General features: G+C 34.9%; 2 protein-coding genes across 8 annotated transcripts in view; one reads left to right on the plus strand and one right to left on the minus strand.

Moving 5' to 3' along the window:
- Positions 1-4681, plus strand: part of LOC127840063 (uncharacterized) — a 110817-nt gene extending 106136 nt beyond the window's left edge. For 3 of the 4 annotated variants that reach the window (XM_052368450.1, XM_052368452.1, XM_052368451.1), the window contains exons 42-43: positions 574-629; positions 1398-4681. In XM_052368450.1, the coding sequence (XP_052224410.1) occupies positions 574-629; positions 1398-1865 (524 nt within the window). In that variant the 3' untranslated portion in view covers positions 1866-4681. Of the gene's footprint in view, positions 1-573; positions 630-1397 lie in introns of those variants that run through there. The other variant, XR_008030380.1, reaches the window with a different exon arrangement.
- Positions 4682-5856: 1175 nt separating this feature from the next.
- The window catches only part of LOC127840066 (SAP domain-containing ribonucleoprotein-like), a 60310-nt gene continuing 47965 nt past the window's right edge, over positions 5857-18201 (minus strand). For 3 of the 4 annotated variants that reach the window (XM_052368462.1, XM_052368458.1, XM_052368461.1), the window contains 3 exons: positions 16409-16448; positions 13594-13779; positions 8539-13463 (listed from right to left, as the gene is read on the minus strand). In XM_052368462.1, the coding sequence (XP_052224422.1) occupies positions 13422-13463; positions 13594-13779; positions 16409-16448 (268 nt within the window). In that variant the 3' untranslated portion in view covers positions 8539-13421. Of the gene's footprint in view, positions 6142-8538; positions 13464-13593; positions 13780-16408; positions 16449-18201 lie in introns of those variants that run through there. The other variant, XM_052368459.1, reaches the window with a different exon arrangement.

Below are 18201 nucleotides of genomic sequence, written 5' to 3' on the forward strand. Positions count from 1 at the left end.
GACGAATTTCTACCTTGTAACCACCAGATACATTCTAATTGGCATAGATAAAATTAAATCTTTAGCCTAGTTAGGAAGAAATTTATTATTTTTCAAACAGTAACACTTTTAAAATCGAAAGAAGGATTTTTAGACGTATTTGTCCATTTCAACAAACGCGATTATTTTTAAGTCTTAAAGCCCAAAAGAGACGGATTTCTACCTTGTAACCACCAGATATATTCTAACTGGCATAGATAAAATATGTTTCTTATTTATACTTAAACTAACTATGCCATATTTCATATTTCATTTCAAGGTGTGTGGCTTTAAGGATATGGTGTTCCCCTAGCAACTGGGAGGTCATGGGTTCGATCCCCACTCGGAGAGCGTTCTCTAGATCTCCCCCCAAAACACCAAGTACTGGTTTTAAAGCCTGGAAACTGACTCAAAAGGCTTTCAATAAGCCTGAGGCTTTTGATGAATCGTGCTAAAATCACTAGGTTGAAACTAAATATGTCAAAATTTGTTCATGACAGGCTTTCAGAAATTGTGTATTAATTGTGGTCAATTCATATTGTAATCTTTTTTTAGGAGCAAGAGTTTCACAAACAAGAAGTGGCAGTGAGAAGTACGAAAGAAGTTCTCAGGTACTCCAAATAACTCCATTAAATTTAGAAACCCGTCACCAAATGCCAACAAAAAATGAAACATTGCAGACATTGCTTCAAAAGTACAACTGGCCTGCTAAAAATCAACAAAACATGCCAGGAAATTGTATAAATCAGAACAATTTGTAACAATTGAATAGCTATCTATGCATGGTCGCAGTGGTGTAGTTGATGTGGTGTCCTCCTAGCGATTGGGAGGTCGCGGGTTAGATCCCCACTGTGGGAGCATTCTTTAGATCTCGTACATAGACATCTAGTCCCAGGAAACAGACTGAGAGTGTTTTATATAAGCTTTAGACTTTTTTCAATGGAGCTAAAATTATTAGGTTTAAACTAATCTATGAATGCATGCCTATGGCACAAGTTGAGTAAGGACACTACATTTGTACAAAGTGTATGGTTAAGTATAAATACCAGTCGCACCAGGCACTTCAACATTAAAATAATAAAGAATAGGTGCCCTTTTGAAGTGCATAACATTATTTTGTAATCACTGGTGGTTGGAACGGAATGTTTGTTGTGCATTTAAAATATGACAACTGCTGTATTCTTCTCAACACACAGTGGTTATGATTTAGATTTTCTTCCTTTGTCCCCTACTGATGTTTATCATGAAGTAAATGTAGGTCACATTAAAGATTTATGTTTTTATTTAAAAAAGTAAACCTCTTCTTTTAAATTTAATGTACCCTTTCAGCTTTAACATCTACCCTCGCTTTATAACTAAAATTTATGTCAATATTTCAGGCAAGCAGTAGTCACAGTTATCAAGGAGACAGTAGACGTGGTAATTTCTCTCCTTCGCGTGGGCGAGGCTCTTTCCGAGCTAAAGAGAAATACTATTGGTCAAGAACCACAACTGAGGCTAGCAGAGGTAATGACAGGGGGAACCAGGCTATTGGACAAGGTACTGGTAACCAGTCTATAACTGGAGGAAAAGGGAACCATACTAGAGGAAGAGGGAACCATACTAGAGGAAGAGGGTACCAGACTAGAGGAAGTGGGTACCAGACTAGAGGAAATAGCCAGGGCGACTACAATACTAGTGGCAGGGGAAGTTACTCTCATGGAAGAGGTAGGGGAAGCAAACGTGGCTGGTCAAATGAGGAGAGTTATCCAAGGTCTCGAGGAAGGGGAAGTTTCAGGTCAAGGGGTGGAAGAGGGGGATCCCGCTTGAATGATGGTACATGTGAAATTACGCTCGAGTTCGATTAAGAGAACAATTTATCTGTGAGTTTAGAAATACATTGAAAAAAAAATGCTTTTAATGCTTTTTTAGCACTTTTAATGTTCTGAAATTCAAACAGTTTGAATTCTGAATTCTGCTTGTTCTGTTATTCAACATTGTACTATGTGCTCTATCATGTTGTTGATTGTCTGTGTAAATGCTTTTGTTTTAGTATTCAAACACTGATTAAAATATGGACAAAATGATTTAGAGTTGAGGATCAATTATAAGGATTTGTTATTAATTAAAGGAATCGAAATTCTACCTTTGCTCTCTGGACTTTGTAATTATACCCCCATTACCATTGGTAATGGGGGCTATATAGGAGTCACTTTGTCCGTCTGTCGGTCGGTCGATCCGTCCCGAAATTTCATCTGATCTTCACCAAACTTGGTCACAAGTTGTATCTTGATGATGTATAGGTCAAGTTTGAATATGGGTCATGCCGGTCAAAAACTAGGTCACGGGGTCACTTAGTGTGTTTTAAACCGAAGATTTGTCCGGACCATAACTATGTCATTTATCATTAGATTTTAAAATAATTTGGTACATTTGTTCATTATCATGGGACGGTGTGTTGCGTGAAAAAAGTATGTCAATATCTCCAAGGTCAAGGTCACACTTGGAGTTCAAGGGTCAAATGCTTGTCCGGGCCATAACTTTATCATTTATTGTGAGATTTTAGAATCATTTGGCAAATTTGTTCACCATTATTGGACGGTGTGTCGCGCCAAAGAATTACGTTGATAGCTCCAAGGTCAAGGTCACATTTTGAGTTCAAAGGTCAAAAATGGCCATAAATGAGCTTGTCCGGGCCATAACTATGTCATTCATTGTGAGATTTTTAAATCATTTTGCATACTTGTTCACCATCATTGGACAGTGTGTTGCGCGAAAGAATAATGTTGATAACTCCAAGGTCAAGGTCACACTTTGAGTTCAAAGGTCAAAAATGGCCACAAATGAGCTTGTCCGGGCCATAACTATGTTGTTCATTGTGAGATTTTAAAATCATTTTGCACATTTGTTCACCACAATTGGACTGTGTGTCACGTGAAAAAATTACGTCGATATCTGCAACGTCAAGGTCAAAATGTGAGTTCAAAGGTCAAAAATGGCCATAAATGATCTTGTCCGGGCCATCTGTCGGTCTGTCCCGAAATTTCATCTGATCTTCACCAAACTTGGTCACAAGTTGTATCTTGATCATGTATAGGTCAAGTTTGAATATGGGTCATGCCGGGTCGAAAACTAGGTCACGGGGTCACTTAGTGTGTTTTAAACCGAAAGATTTCCAGACCATAACTATGTCATTTATCGTTAGATTTTAAAATAACTTGGTACATTTGTTCACCATCATGGGACGGTGTGTCGCGTGAAAAAAGTACGTCAATATCTCCAAGGTCAAGGTCACACTTGGAGATCAAGGATCAAATGTTTGTCCGGGCCATAACTTGATCATTTATTGTGAGATTTTAAAATCATTTGGCAAATTTGTTCACCATCATGGGACGGTGTGACACGCGAAAGAATTACGTCAATATCGCAAAGGTCAAGGTAACATTTTGAGTTCAAAGATTAAAAATGGCCATAAATGACCTTGTCTGGACAATAACTATGTTGTTCATTGTGAGATTTTAAAATCATTTGGCACATTTGTTCGCCATCATTGGACGGTGTGTCGTGCGAAAGAATTACGTTGATATCTCCAAGGTCAAGGTCACACTTTGAGTTCTAAGGTCAAAAATGGCCATAAATGAGCTTGTCCGGGCCATAAATATGTCATTCATTGTGAGATTTTAGAATCATTTGGCACATTTGTTCATCATTATTGGACGGTGTGTGGCGCGAAAGAATTACATCGATATATGCAACTTCAAGGTCACAATGTGAGTTTAAAGGTCAAAAATGGCCATGAATGATCTTGTCTGGGCCATAACTATGTAATTTATTTTGAGATTTTAAAAATACCTGGTACATTTGTTCACAATCATTGGACTATGTGTCATGCGAAAGAATTATGTCGATAACTCCAAGGTCTAGATCACACTTGGAGTTCAAAAGTAAAAAAATGGCCATAAATTTGGACGGCATGTCATGCGACAGAATTCAAGAGTTCAAAGGTCAAAATGGCCATTAATGATAATGGCATTATAATTCTTAAAAGTCGCCTTAAATTTGATTCTCTTGTTTTGTGAAGACAGCATGCAAAATAGTCTGTGTCAATGCGGCACGTGGGGGTATATGTCACGTCTGTGACAAAGCTCTAGTTGTTATTGTATTGTACTTTGATCATGTTTTTGAAAGCGTAAGTGTACACGATTGTTATTATTCAAATCATTCGGTATTTTTTTCTAAGGACAGAGCAATTTTCACTACTAAAATAAAATGTTCGTTTATTGATTTGTCAGAAGAAAAACTTCATTCAAACCGATTTGAATGTTGCTTTTTCTTTGGAGTTAGCAAAACTGAAAATGTCTATGATCATGTTTGAAAAGGTTAGATTCATTTTTGTCTGCAATTTTTATTTTTATATTTCAAACAAGGATGTTCAAACTGTTAGTATTTTATCAATATGATCACCCACTGATAATGAATTTAAATGATAAGTTTTCAACTAAAAAATGAATTATTTAATCTATACAAGCATTTATTGAAACTGTTTTTACATTTTTAAATTTATCCTGTTAAAAATGTTTTTTCAAACATATTTGAATTTTTTTTCAGCAAAAGTTTGAAAGTTCTGTTAAACTTAGTGAAATGTTACTGTATTTGTATAACCTAATAAACATGTATATTAGTTGTTGCGTTTTCACAATGGTCGACTTAACCCTTTTCCAATCAGAGGAAAAGTGAAAATGGCTATGTGCAAACAGCATAAAACCAGCGAGTTACAGTCTGTTCCTGTTTTATGCTGTTTGTTGCTCATCAGTATGTAAGGGTTGGAAATGAAGCCTTTAAAAATTGAACCTAGTACGAAAGGTCTTTAATTAAATGTAATTTTCTAAGGGACTACAAATGTGTCAAAATACGTATCTAAGTGGTAAAGGGTTAATACAGAATTTAGTGGGAAAAAAATAAAATATTTTATCACATGCTATACCATGTTTCCCATGTAATACAACCATTACATATTTTTTTTTATTACACATGTGTAATACAACATTTTTAAGCGTTTTCATTGGCTTAGTTTTCGTTTATTGGCCAATCGCATTTTGTTTTTTTGCTGAATGACATTGCAACGTCAAATGACGTCACGTAATGTAAACAACATTCGGGATTTATCATTATGTTTGTGTAAATATTTATTTAATTTGCTCATTTAAAAGCATGTGATAAAAAAGATCTGCACTCGTTGTCATATCATAAAGGTGCACTTACTAACAAAATTTCTGAACTTGTTTAATAAAATCTGGTATGATATGACTACTCGTGCCAGATCCTATATATATTTGTGAAATTTCCACTAAAATTGTAAGAATATTACCGGTACTATATGTGCCCATTTACATAACAGCCATTTTGAGGGAATACCCAGCATTAAGCGGGAAAATATTGAACTTCATTAATAAAGAGCAAAGCATTGTTCAATATGGAATAACTTTTACACAACTTGGTGGAAGAGATGAGCGTAACATAAATATTGAATTCAGTAGATTATGCGACCTATTGTTAATCTTACAATGTCAACTGAGGCTTAACCCTTTCCGCCATAAGAAACAAAGTGAAAATGGCTTTTACAACCAGCAAAACACCAGAACAGCCTGCGAGTAACTCACAGTCTGTTCAGGTTTTATGCTGTTTGTTGCTCATCAGTAACTATGATTTGGAAATGAAGCCTTTAAAACTTTATTAAGAAAGGTATTGTATTAAATGTAATTGTGTAACGGACAACAAATGCGTCAAGCCAAGTTTACCATCTTGAGGATTGTACCACGCTCTGTGGGATGTGGTATTTATATTATAATACTGGACAAATCAACATTAACTTATTTATTCACCAAAAGCCTTTTAATATAAAGTGTTATTATATTGCAATTAGAAGCTTCAATTATTTTAATCATGTTTCTTGTTGGGATCAAATGATCAAACATTTTTGGACCCTATTCACGCGTTTTTAATTTTATGATAGAACAGCAGATTCAGCTTTGGTTCTTTTAAATATGGGCATGACAACTGCGTGTATAGAGCTGTATCACATATGTCAGGTTTACAATACTGCTTGTGCTGGATGGAAGGTTTCTAGAATGCATTGGTTTAAATCTGCAATAAACAAGGAGTGTCATTCAAACATATTCGATTAATATATTAGGGTCGCTGTGGCGTAGTGGATATGGTGTCCGCCTAGTGATCGGGAGGTCAAGGGTTCAATCCCCACCGTGGGAGCGTTCTTTAGATCTCCCACATATACACCAAGTACTGGCCCAGGAAACGGACTCAAGAGCGTTTCATATAAGCCTTAGGCTTGTTATACAATCAAGCTTAAATAAATAGGTTGAAAAAAATAAATATATATATATTATTTTATGCAAAGAGATTGTCAGATATTTGTAACAAACTACTCTATAATGTATGGCAAATTCTTAACCTATTGTAGGCAGTGAAAAACATTTGCACTGCATTTGGATTGATATTTAGTTTTGTTGCCGACTTGTGACATTGGATCGTGTTAGTTTCTTTTAAAACAGCATTGTCAACAACTGGATTGGAAAGCAATGCCCTTTGTCTTTTATTTCCGCTCCACTGTTGCTTCCGCTCCAAATTTTTTCACAGATTTTCATGAAACCTTGATATGTTTTGGTCATGGAGACAAAGCACAGAAGACCATAGTAAGTCTTAGACAAGTATTTAAAATATATGCCCCCCCCCCCCCTTCTCAATTGTGTGCATCCAAGTGTCGCATTATCTGCAGTTATTACAAGATATTTTACAATTGAAATCTACCCTTGACCTTTAACCCTTTGCATGCTGGGAAATTTGTTATCTGCTGAAATGTTGTCTGCTGAATTTCTAAAATCATTTTCTTCACTTTTTTTCAAAGACCACTATCAGAATAGCAAACAGTTTGGATCATGATCAGACGCCAAAATTCGGTTCCAGCGCTAAAAGGGTTCACTCAGTAGGGATCTAATTTTCTTCCTGACTACGTAGCACAATAATTGATATGATCATGGCTTGAAGCATTCTCAAGATTTTGTGTGAAAACAGTTTTCATTTTAAAAGCGCCACAATTTTTTGCGGAAAAAAAACCTAACATTTCATGCAGACAAATATAAATGATTTTGCAGTATCACTCAGAAACAAATGGGCCTAAAATTCACTGGGCATCTTTTTTTCTCCAAATTAATAATCCTACATAAGAGCTTTCTCAACATATTCTGCAAAATCTTGTTGGTCTAAGGACAACAGAGAGATAGACATTATCAAGTGACCCCCAATATACTCAACATCTTATTGGTCTAAGGACAACAGAGAGATAGACATTTATCAAGTGACCCCCAATATACTCAACTTCTTCAAAAGGACAACAGAGAGATAGACATTTATCAAGTGACCCCCAATATACTCAACTTCTTCAAAAGGACAACAGAGAGATAGACATTTATCAAGTGACCCCCAATATACTCAACTTCTTCAAAAGGACAACAGAGAGATAGACATTTATCAAGTGACCCCCAATATACTCAACTTCTTCAAAAGGACAACAGAGAGATAGACATTTATCAAGTCACCCCCAATATACTCAACTTCTTCAAAAGGACAACAGAGAGATAGACATTTATCAAGTGACCCCCAATATACTCAACTTCTTCAAAAGGACAACAGTGAGATAGACATTTATCAAGTGACCCCCAATATACTCAACTTCTTCAAAAGGACAACAGAGAGATAGACATTTATCAAGTGACCCCCAATATACTCAACTTCTTCAAAAGGACAACAAAGAGATAGACATTTATCAAGTGACCCCCAATATACTCAACTTCTTCAAAAGGACAACAGAGAGATAGACATTTATCAAGTGACCCCCAATATACTCAACTTCTTCAAAAGGACAACAGAGAGATAGACATTTATCAAGTCACCCCCAATATACTCAACTTCTTCAAAAGGACAACAGAGAGATAGACATTTATCAAGTCACCCCCAATATACTCAACTTCTTCAAAGAGGGCATAATAAATAGTCTCTTTATATATTATAAATGAATGAGTAGACACCATGAAGTAATTCCAATAGATAATTTAACCTACAATGAATCTGAATTGTGTTCTTCAGGTTGTTTGCGTAACTAGTTAAGTAAAATGCAGAACTGGTCTTTATTCACTAACCGATTCTTATACTTAAGTCTAAAAAAAGGAATATTCAAACGATTGTTTTGTACTAAAATTACTTTAAAGTGAAGTATAGCAAGGAAGTTTATCTGCAAAATGAAGTATAGCAAGGAAGTTTATCTGCAAAGTGAAGTATAGCAAGGTAGTGTATTTGCAAAGTGAAGTATAGAAAGGCCGTTTATCTGAAAAGTGAAGTATAGCAAGGCAGTTTATATGCAAACTCGAGGTGTTTTATTGAGTCAAATACTAATCTTTAATTGTTCTTAAGTCTATGAATGGGTCGGTTAACACAACAGAAATGAACTTTTACAACTCTCACAAATCATACCTTAAACATGTTTATTTTATTTCTGGCTTATCAAAGACATAAGTTTGCATATATTGGGCATACAATTAACTAATTAACAAAATGGTCATTAGGAACCATGGTTATTGTATCCCTCTACAGAAACATTTAATTAACATTGAACATTATCCATAAAATCATTCACTAACAAGAACACTTTATCATGTCCATACATTTGATTTATTAATAGGAAAATAAATCATGTAAACTCAACTTCCAATATATAAAGTGAAAACAAAATTTATGTAATACAACTAATTGTAACGCCATACCAAAAAGTTTAATGCAAACTTTATTTTGACTCACATAATTTTCAAATGGATACACAAGATGTTCCACATCATAAGCAACTCATTTTAACTTTGTAACATACAAAAATGGAGAAGCTTGAAATATTATATTAGGATTTTATTCCGAATATAACACTCGTAGAAAAATCATAAAAATATAGGTTAACATAATTATGAGCACACAAACAAGAAATGTATTGATACAGGTATGTTTAAATGCTAACTGTCTATGTTTTGAACACCTGTGAAAATTCAAGCATTTGATTTTAATTTGAATCATACACAAGTTGCTTAACAAACACAGAGGCTATTGGCTCGTTACTATTATCAATTCTTATTCATTATCATTCATTCATAGCTGCCTTTCACAAGTTTTTGGGATATCTCGAGTCCACCACCTTCCATTGTTGCCATGAACAGTGCGATTAATCCTTTGCATGCTGGGAAATTTGTCGTCTGCTAAAATGTTGTCTGCTGAATTTCTAAAATTAGCATTTTCTTCGATTTTTTGCAAAGAATACTATCAGAATAGCAAACAGTTTGGATCCTGATGAAATGCCACATTCTGTGGCGTCTTCTCTGGATCCAAACTGTTTGCAAAGGCCTTCAAAATTTGGTTCCAGCACTGAAATAGTTAATACAAGCATGTACAGTTAGGGGCTTATCAACCATACCAAACAAATTGCTTGCACTGGTTTCCTTGAAATCTGGATTTAAAAGACTAGATTCCTAACATTTTGGACTATATTGCCAGGAACACTATTGTTGTTAGGGAGGGGGGGGGGGGGGGGGGGGGGGGGCTAAGATTAACGAGTCCATACTAAGTCAATGTGTGCTTCCTAGGTAGGACCAGTATTTTCAATTTTTATGACTTACATAACATTTTGTGTGCGCTCACAACGCCTCATTCTATTCATCATTATATACAAAGTCAGTATCACACAAAAGCAACAGTGAAATATTGCTTTTTTTTATTTAAATGATTACTGGAAAGCAAATAACATATCCAGAATTTTTCACAAAAAAATTGTATTAATGAACCACGTACAATTAAAATCAAAGCATTAAAGTTTGTATGCCATGCAGTTATATCTGACAACCTTTAATTCTACCCAAACCAACTGAGCTTACATGGATTTGGAAGTGACAGTGAAATGAGTAAGAATTTCAAAGTTAAACATTCAAAATTTTACAGTTCACTGGAAGATTTCATTTGAAGGCTATATACACCAAAAATATATTCTGTAGAAATTACTGAAGTATTTTTTTCTGAATATTAAACATAATTTAAGTAGCAAATTACAGCACAAAATATGAAAGCGAGCCTGACTAAAAGGAGCAATCTTCTAAGCTGATTAAACAGTTTAAAACTTCCACATTTGTAAAGAAGTATTTCATGAGAACATAGGGTTTGAAAAATGTGAACTCAGGTCAGATTATAAATAACCCCACTACAGACGCTCAGGAGGTAAATTGTACGAAAACTGGAAATAAAAAATAAAAATAGTGGCAAAAATTGTAATACAATATCTATGAGGTCCCTGGTCATTGTTCGTCCACACAAGACCAATTTACTGGCGAATTTATTTGAATTCTGAGTACTTCATGAATGATGGGCACTTTTTGTTCAGGTAACACAATTAAATGAAGATGAAATTACACAATCATGATATCACTTCCTGTAAACTTTAAATTTCAACCTTGTCAAATAAAACTGCTCAGGTAACATAAAAGTTGTTGGTAGAGATTGCAACATAAACCCAAATGTGTTTTCCTTTTTTGATAAAGAAATGGAAAACCTAAATTTATCTTCAAACTCATTATTGAATGTTTGTGTTCCACATAAGTCATTTTTCAATTATTTCACCAGATTCTAAAGATTATAAATAATTTGGATTCCCATACAAATAGACTGTTTAATGTGGCATCATGCGCTTCCAACCATCAGTTTAATTCATACAGACCAGAAATTTCAGTTATCATGGGAACAATGCAATTTTTAGTCATTTACAGGCACTTGATTTACCAGAAGGAAAATCCAAACATGGCAACAAATGAAATTGGTGAACCGAGACATGGCATGTTGGAGTAATAATGTGTTATTCTAATATGTCTGAACACAAATAAGATGTATGCCATGATACTGGAGGTTGTAACATGCCAGAATTGATCAACAATCAAAAACCTAAACTCATTCACCACAGGCTTTTGGATTCCTAGAAATATTAATGCATAATCCAGTGAATCGCCTCCACACATTTTAGATAAATTAATTTTATTACAGTGAGGCATAAAACAATGTAGTCCTGATAAGCTGATAGGCAAAACAATGGAATAAAAAAAGTATTGCTTATATGAAAGAACTGGCTCTGCATTGAGCCAACTTAGCTAGAAAATTTGTTGTAAAGCATTTAATTTGGTATTGGCAAACTCTGTATGGCTGCACTAAGTTTATTATTATGGTAAAAAACACTCATTTTATTCCAATATTTCGCCCAAATGGGCTTTATCAAGGTTTACAAATATGAATTTACTACATCTTTTTTACATCAATAAAGTAAATGTTTTTCAATTGTTTTTTACAATGAAAATGTGTATCTTTATCCCTACTGGATATTAAACTGTTTATTATTATGATTGCAGGGTTTGGCTTTTCAAAACAGTAAATAAACATGACAACAATTATATATTCTCATAGATTATTTTTGTACAGCAAATAATTTCGGTCTCTGATTTTCTGGAAAGTGCTTTCATTTCCTTAAAACATTATAGTAATGACATAAGTTACAATTTGTCATGGTTTTTCCGCCAACACACAATAACTTAGAGCCCTGATTTAGGCATTAGCTTCACTTGCAGTCTGCACATGCTAATCAGATAAACACATTACGCCTCAACAGAATTTTTGCTCAAAAAGACTTCCTTTAAGGAAAAATGCAATCAAAGCTGAAAGTGACGTCCCTTATTAGCCTGTGCAGACTGACGTATATGGGACAACACTTAACGCACATGAATTTAGCCCAGATTTCTCAGAACAAGTCTCATTTTATTTTAGCATGATAAAAAAAAATACATTTTTTTGTGTTTTTTTATTCTGCAATCCTCAGGAATGGTTGTACTGTCTGTATTATTATAAGGTGGTTTTAACAAAATTGAATGTTTCTTTTCAATAGTAGATTTGCAAGTATTATATTTGAATATTAAATACTCATCACCGTATTAAAAGAGTTAAGACTGAAACATAGAATGGCAATCATTTATTTAACAACTGGATTATTCACTGGTTGACTGATTTTTTTCATCACAAAAAACGTGTCATATCAAACCGTTATCAGACCAAAATTTTGATTATTCTCAAAACAATCATCGTGACAATAATAATAGCAACAGTAAATTCATAAACATTTTGCTAAGAAAATTCATACTTGCTGACATTTATTGGTGCCAAACACACGATCAATTTTATTGCAATCTTAATTTAATTATTGCAACCTTCATTTAGAGTTACTTAATTTATTTATTTTTAATTCATTGCTCTGCGAACTAAAATATGATTAAAGCTGTTCCAGTAAAAAAGTTGCGATAAAATGAATGGTAATTGGGCAAAATTTTCAAATATGTCATCACCAACATATTAAAATGAAATAAAAAAGTATACAATAAGCCAACAAGTCTATTTTCTACATTAAACAAGCAATTTTAGTTTAAACCTATTTATTTGAGCTCAAGAGGATAAATTCAGAGTTTTATTGATTATTTTTGAGCCTGTTCCCTGGGTTAAACAAGTACCTAATGTATGAAAGTATGATCACTCAACAATGACAGCTCCTTTATTAAAGGAATTAAACGTCTGATATTTCTTTTCACTTAAATTTTCAAAACAAACAACTTAATCTAGGATCACAAAAACAGTTCAGATTAAGGCCTGTATTACCCAACTACTTTATTTTAATTACATTTAAAAATTACAATGTTTTGGTCACATTTGTATAAGCTTTACCTATAGTTTTGAAAACCTTTGAAAATTCACAGAGCAAATTGAGATAACTTCTTTCAATTTGAGTTTGATCTTAAGTAATATTTTTTATTTACAGTAACCCTTAGACAGATTTCTGTATAAGTTGAAATTAAGCATATTGACAAGTATTAAAAATATGCAATTTATAAAGTTTTATTGAAGCCATATATTCTTAAATACGTATATATATCAAGCACTGTTTAACTGCAAAAAATATATTTCTGATGTTCAGGTATTAAATCATGATGTCATTGCCCAAACGGGTTAAAAAAATTCATAGCAGACCAAAAAAAATGTCTTTCCAAAAATTATTTTAATTTTAAAAATTCTGGTGAGAAAATTCTCAAACGGTTGAGTTTTCTTCTTTGTAAAAATTCAACCTTTATCTATTAACAAATCTGGATACAAAATTCCATACCAACTGGTTCTGACGCATTTTTTAAGCCCCACCAAGACATGTTACAACTTTGTACCATTACATACTTCAACATTTTGTTCAGACATTACTCAACAACCTCACGCTACAATGAACAAGATGGCCATTCCTCATCTTCTCAGGCCATTCCAAATCGTTCAGCTCTCTTCTTTAGTTTATCCTGAAAAACAAAAGAAAAAAAAAACTTTGATAAAAACATGAAAAGTACAAAAAAACTTTTATCAAACCATACACAGTTGAGAAATATTAACAAAGATTTCCAGACTTTCTAGTACACAACACACACTTACCTTGTCGCCAGCACTAGCATTGAACGAGATCTTGGCAATCTTGGGGGCATTATTGGTGGCAGATGTGATTTCCCCGAAGCGTTCTTTCCTCTTACGTATCCGCTCTTCCTCCTCAGTTTTTGATAACGTGGAGGCGGTCACCTGACCAAATCTCTCTGCACGCTTTTTCAGCACGTCAACATTTCCCTTAAAGAGAATAACGGACAACTTGTTTTATCTCTTTTCCACTTTAAATACCGGGACAATACGCATTTTGACGTGTTTGTAGGCCCTAAGACAATCAAACTACAAGAGCACCGCTTAGCGGGTGCCACGCTCGGCTGTGGGTGCAGTTTTGAATAAATGAAAGCTTGTAAGAAGAATATTAGAGGTCACAGTGACCTTGACCTTTGACTTAGTGACTCAAAAATGGGTGTGGCATGTAAAACTCATCAAGGTGCAGCAACATATGAAGTTTTAATGTTGTAGGTGGAAGCACTTTGATTTTAGAGCCAATGTTAAGGTTTTAGCACGACGCAGATGGAGGACGGCAGATGCTGAGCTGGCTATGACAATACCTCGGGTTTTCTCTGCTTACAGCCGAGCTAAAGATTAAAGACCTTTCTTAAAGCATTCAAGTTTTGCAGGCTTCATTTCTTACCCTTACATACTGATGTGCAGCAAAAAGCTTAAAACCTGCATGCTACTTGCTGGCTGTTTGGGTTTTATGCTGGTTGCATATAGCTATCCAAACATTTCACTTTACATGTACTTCTGAGTGGGAAAGGGTTAACTGCAGCTTTATCTTAAAAGAGGAAGCCCCAATTTTTTTCACTGGCTTTATTTTTCAACAGAACCCTTGATTATATTTTTTATAACAAGGGCTGTTCGTAAAACATGCATGCCCCCCATATGGGCTGTCAGTTGTAGTGGCAGCCATTGTGTGAATACGTTTTTGGCACTGTGACCTTGACCCTTATCCTAGTGACCTAAAAATCAATAGGGGTCATTTGCGAGTCATGATCAATGTACCTATGAAGTTTCATGATCCTAGGCGAAAGCGTTCTTGAGTTATCATCCGGAAACCATTTTACTACTTCGAGTCACCATGACCTTGACCTTTGACCTAGCGACCTGAAAATCAATAGGGGTCATCTGCGAGTCATGATCAATGTACCTATTAAGTTTCATGATCCTAGGCATAAGCGTTCTTGAGTTATCATCCAGAAACCAATTTACTATTTCGGGTCAGCGTGACCTTGACCTTTGACCTAGTGACCTGAAAATCAATAGGGGTCATCTGCGAGTCACGATCAATGTACCTATGAAGTTTCATGATCCTAGGCATAAGCATTCTTGAGTTATCATCCGGAAACCATTTTACTATTTCGGGTCACTGTGACCTTGACCTTTGACCTAGTGACCTGAAAATCAATAGGGGTCATTTGCGAGTCATGATCAATGTACCTATGATGTTTCATGATCCTAGGCATAAGCGTTCTTGAGTTATCATCCAGACCATTGTACTATTTCGTGTCACCGTAACCTTTGACCTACTGACCTCAAAATCATGACCTTGACCTTTGACCTAGTGACCTGAAAATCAATAGGGGTCATTTGCCAGTCACGATCAATGTACCTATAAAGTTTCATGATCCTAGGCGTAAGCGTTCTTGAGTTATCATTCAGAAGCCATTTTACTATTTTCGGGTCACCGTGACCTTGACCTTTGACCTAGTGACCTGAAATTCAAGAGGGGTCATCTGCGAGTCATGATCAATGTACCTATGAAGTCTCATGATCCTAGGCATAAGAATTCTTGAGTTATCATCAGGAAACCATTTTACTATTTCGGGTCACCTTGACCTTGACCTTTGACCTAGTGACCTCAAAATTATGACCTTGACCTTTGACCTAGTGACCTGAAAATCAATAGGGGTCATTTGCCAGTCATGATCGATGTACCTATGAAGTTTCATGATCCTAGGCGTAAGCGTTCTTGACTTATCATCTGGAAACCATTTTTCTATTTCCAGTCACTGTGACCTTGACATTTGACCTAGTGACCTCAAAATCAATAGGGGTCATCTGCGAGTCATGATCAATGTACCTATGAAGTTTCATAATCCTAGGCATAAGCGTTCTTGAGTTATCATCCAGAAACCATTTTACTACTTCAAGTCACTGTGACCTTGACCTTTGACCTAGTGACCTCAAAATCAATAGGGGTCATCTACGAGTCATGATCAATGTACCTATGAAGTTTCATGATCCTAGGCCTAAGCGTTCTTGAGTTATCATCCGGAAACCATCTGGTGGACGGACATACGGACCAACATGTGCAAAACAATATACCCCCTCTTCTTCGAAGGGGGGCATAATAACTACTTCATGTTAGAGTGATTTTGAGTGGTTTAAAACATATTTCAACCTTAGTACATGTACACAGAATAGCATCTCTGTACTACTTGTTCTGTCTCTGTACTTGCTTTGAGATGGAAGCATCATTTGAAACCCTTTAATACTTCTTCTATTATGATGTTCATAAAAAATAAACAAGGGCAAATACCTATGCTAATATGAAAGAACTATGATTTTTGCACTTTTCACTACCTCCCATTATATCATTATTAAAATTCACTTACTTATGAAGCATTTTTAACTTATGGAGTAATTCTTCAAACAAAACATTTTCAAACGGGCAATTTCAACATTAATATAGAAGAAAGAGTAAAATCTCTTTTTATGTTCTAACAAACACTGAAGGCGATGCCACTGTCAACGCTGCCAAAGGTTACAGGTACTATAATCGGCCCATTGAACAAGGGAATCTTACCCCTGATGCGCCTTTTCCTGATGCATCACTCGCTCCAAATCTGAAAATAATAGTTAAAACATATTCATTTGAATACCCTAGATCGAGGCTTATAGACACTCTTGATTCTGTTGTTTGGGTAGAACCATTGTTTGAGTGTCCTAAAGATATGAGTCGCGTTCTGAGAAAACTGGGTTTAATGCATGTGCGTAAAGTGCTGTCCCAGATTAGCCTGTGCAGTCTGCACAGGCTAATCAGGGACAACACTTTCCGCCTAAATTGGATTTTTGCTAAGAAGAGACTTCATTTAAAGGAAAAATGTCAAAAAAATGGAAAGTGTTGTCCCTGATTAGCCTGTGCGGACTGCACAGGCTAATCTGGGATGAAACTTTACGCACATGCATTAAGCCCAGTTTTTTCAGAACGCGGCTCATATAATCTTGATAAGTGGGATCAAACCCAAGACCCAAATTCACCAACCAATTCTGAGACTTAAGCCTAACAAGACCACCACATAACGGGTGCCACGCTCGGCTACGGGTGCAGTTTAGAATAAATGAAAGCTTGTCAGAATTTTTTTTTTTTTTAAGAGGTCAGTGACCTTGACCTTTGACCTAGTGACCCCAAATAGGCGTGTAGAACTCATCAAGGTGCATCTACATATGAAGTTTCAAAGTTGTAGGTGGAAGCAATTTGATTTTAGAGCCAATGTTCAAAACCTTAACACAATGTTAACAGACCTGTTTACCCTACCGATTGCTTCTCAGTAGTATGGAGGGCATCTCTCAGTAGTTTTGGGCTGTTGTCAGTAGTTTTAACCTTTTCAATCATTTTGAGCATTAAAACAGCATGACTGGGTCACATATCAGTTTAACGGTACATTAAGCATTAGATGAATTTACTTGCTAATAATTAAATCTGTTAAGTGATTTTTTTGCTTTTATTTGTTACAGCGTGTGCAATTAGGATTGGGAAAATTAGCCTGATAAACAATGAAATTGGATAAAATAGCGCGATAAACCATGAAATTGGGAAATATTAAGCATTATAAATATGATTATAAGTAACAGAATTAAAATTGTTTTTAAGTGCACGTTTGACAGCATTTTTATATTATCAAGTGCTGCTTTAACGTCTTCTTACAATGAAGACAATATTAAGTTAATATCCATCCACATGCATATTAAACTTGCAATAATCTATAGATTCTTAAATACACCATTTGATCATAAGCTCTTTAAGAGTAGCTATTAATTTAATGCAGTATTTTTTTTAAATTTAATATCATAAGGGAAAAACATAAACAAATATTGACAAACACCCTTTAGTGTTCTTGTTGTGTTAATGATGTATTAAATGGAGTTAAAATAATATTTTTTATTTGTTTACTAAGGGTGTCACGATACCCTCACCTTACGATACGATACGTATTGCGGTACAGTGTGTACAATACAATACGTATCGCGATACGTATCTTCAGATGGAAACAACATACAAACCATTTAAAACCATTTTTCAATATACAAAATACCATCATGATATAATGTCATGAAAGTACACAAATTGACAATTAGTTATTGTTATTTACAAATCTAAAACTTTCATTAAATATGAAGACGAAATTATGAATATGTTTGAAACATACGGACTGCTTTAAGTTTCTTTTACTGCGATAGATTATTTAAGGTAACAATAAAACGTGTTTACTAACTAGTCAAACTGGCTTGTGCCAATCTTTGCTTGTGCCGTAACAAAACTCCAAGCGCAATTCTTAGAACCAGTCAAATATTGCACGATGTTTTGTGAAGTAGGCG

The sequence above is a fragment of the Dreissena polymorpha genome, chromosome 7 (genome assembly GCF_020536995.1).
Source record: "Dreissena polymorpha isolate Duluth1 chromosome 7, UMN_Dpol_1.0, whole genome shotgun sequence".
Taxonomy (NCBI): Eukaryota; Metazoa; Mollusca; class Bivalvia; order Myida; family Dreissenidae; genus Dreissena; species Dreissena polymorpha.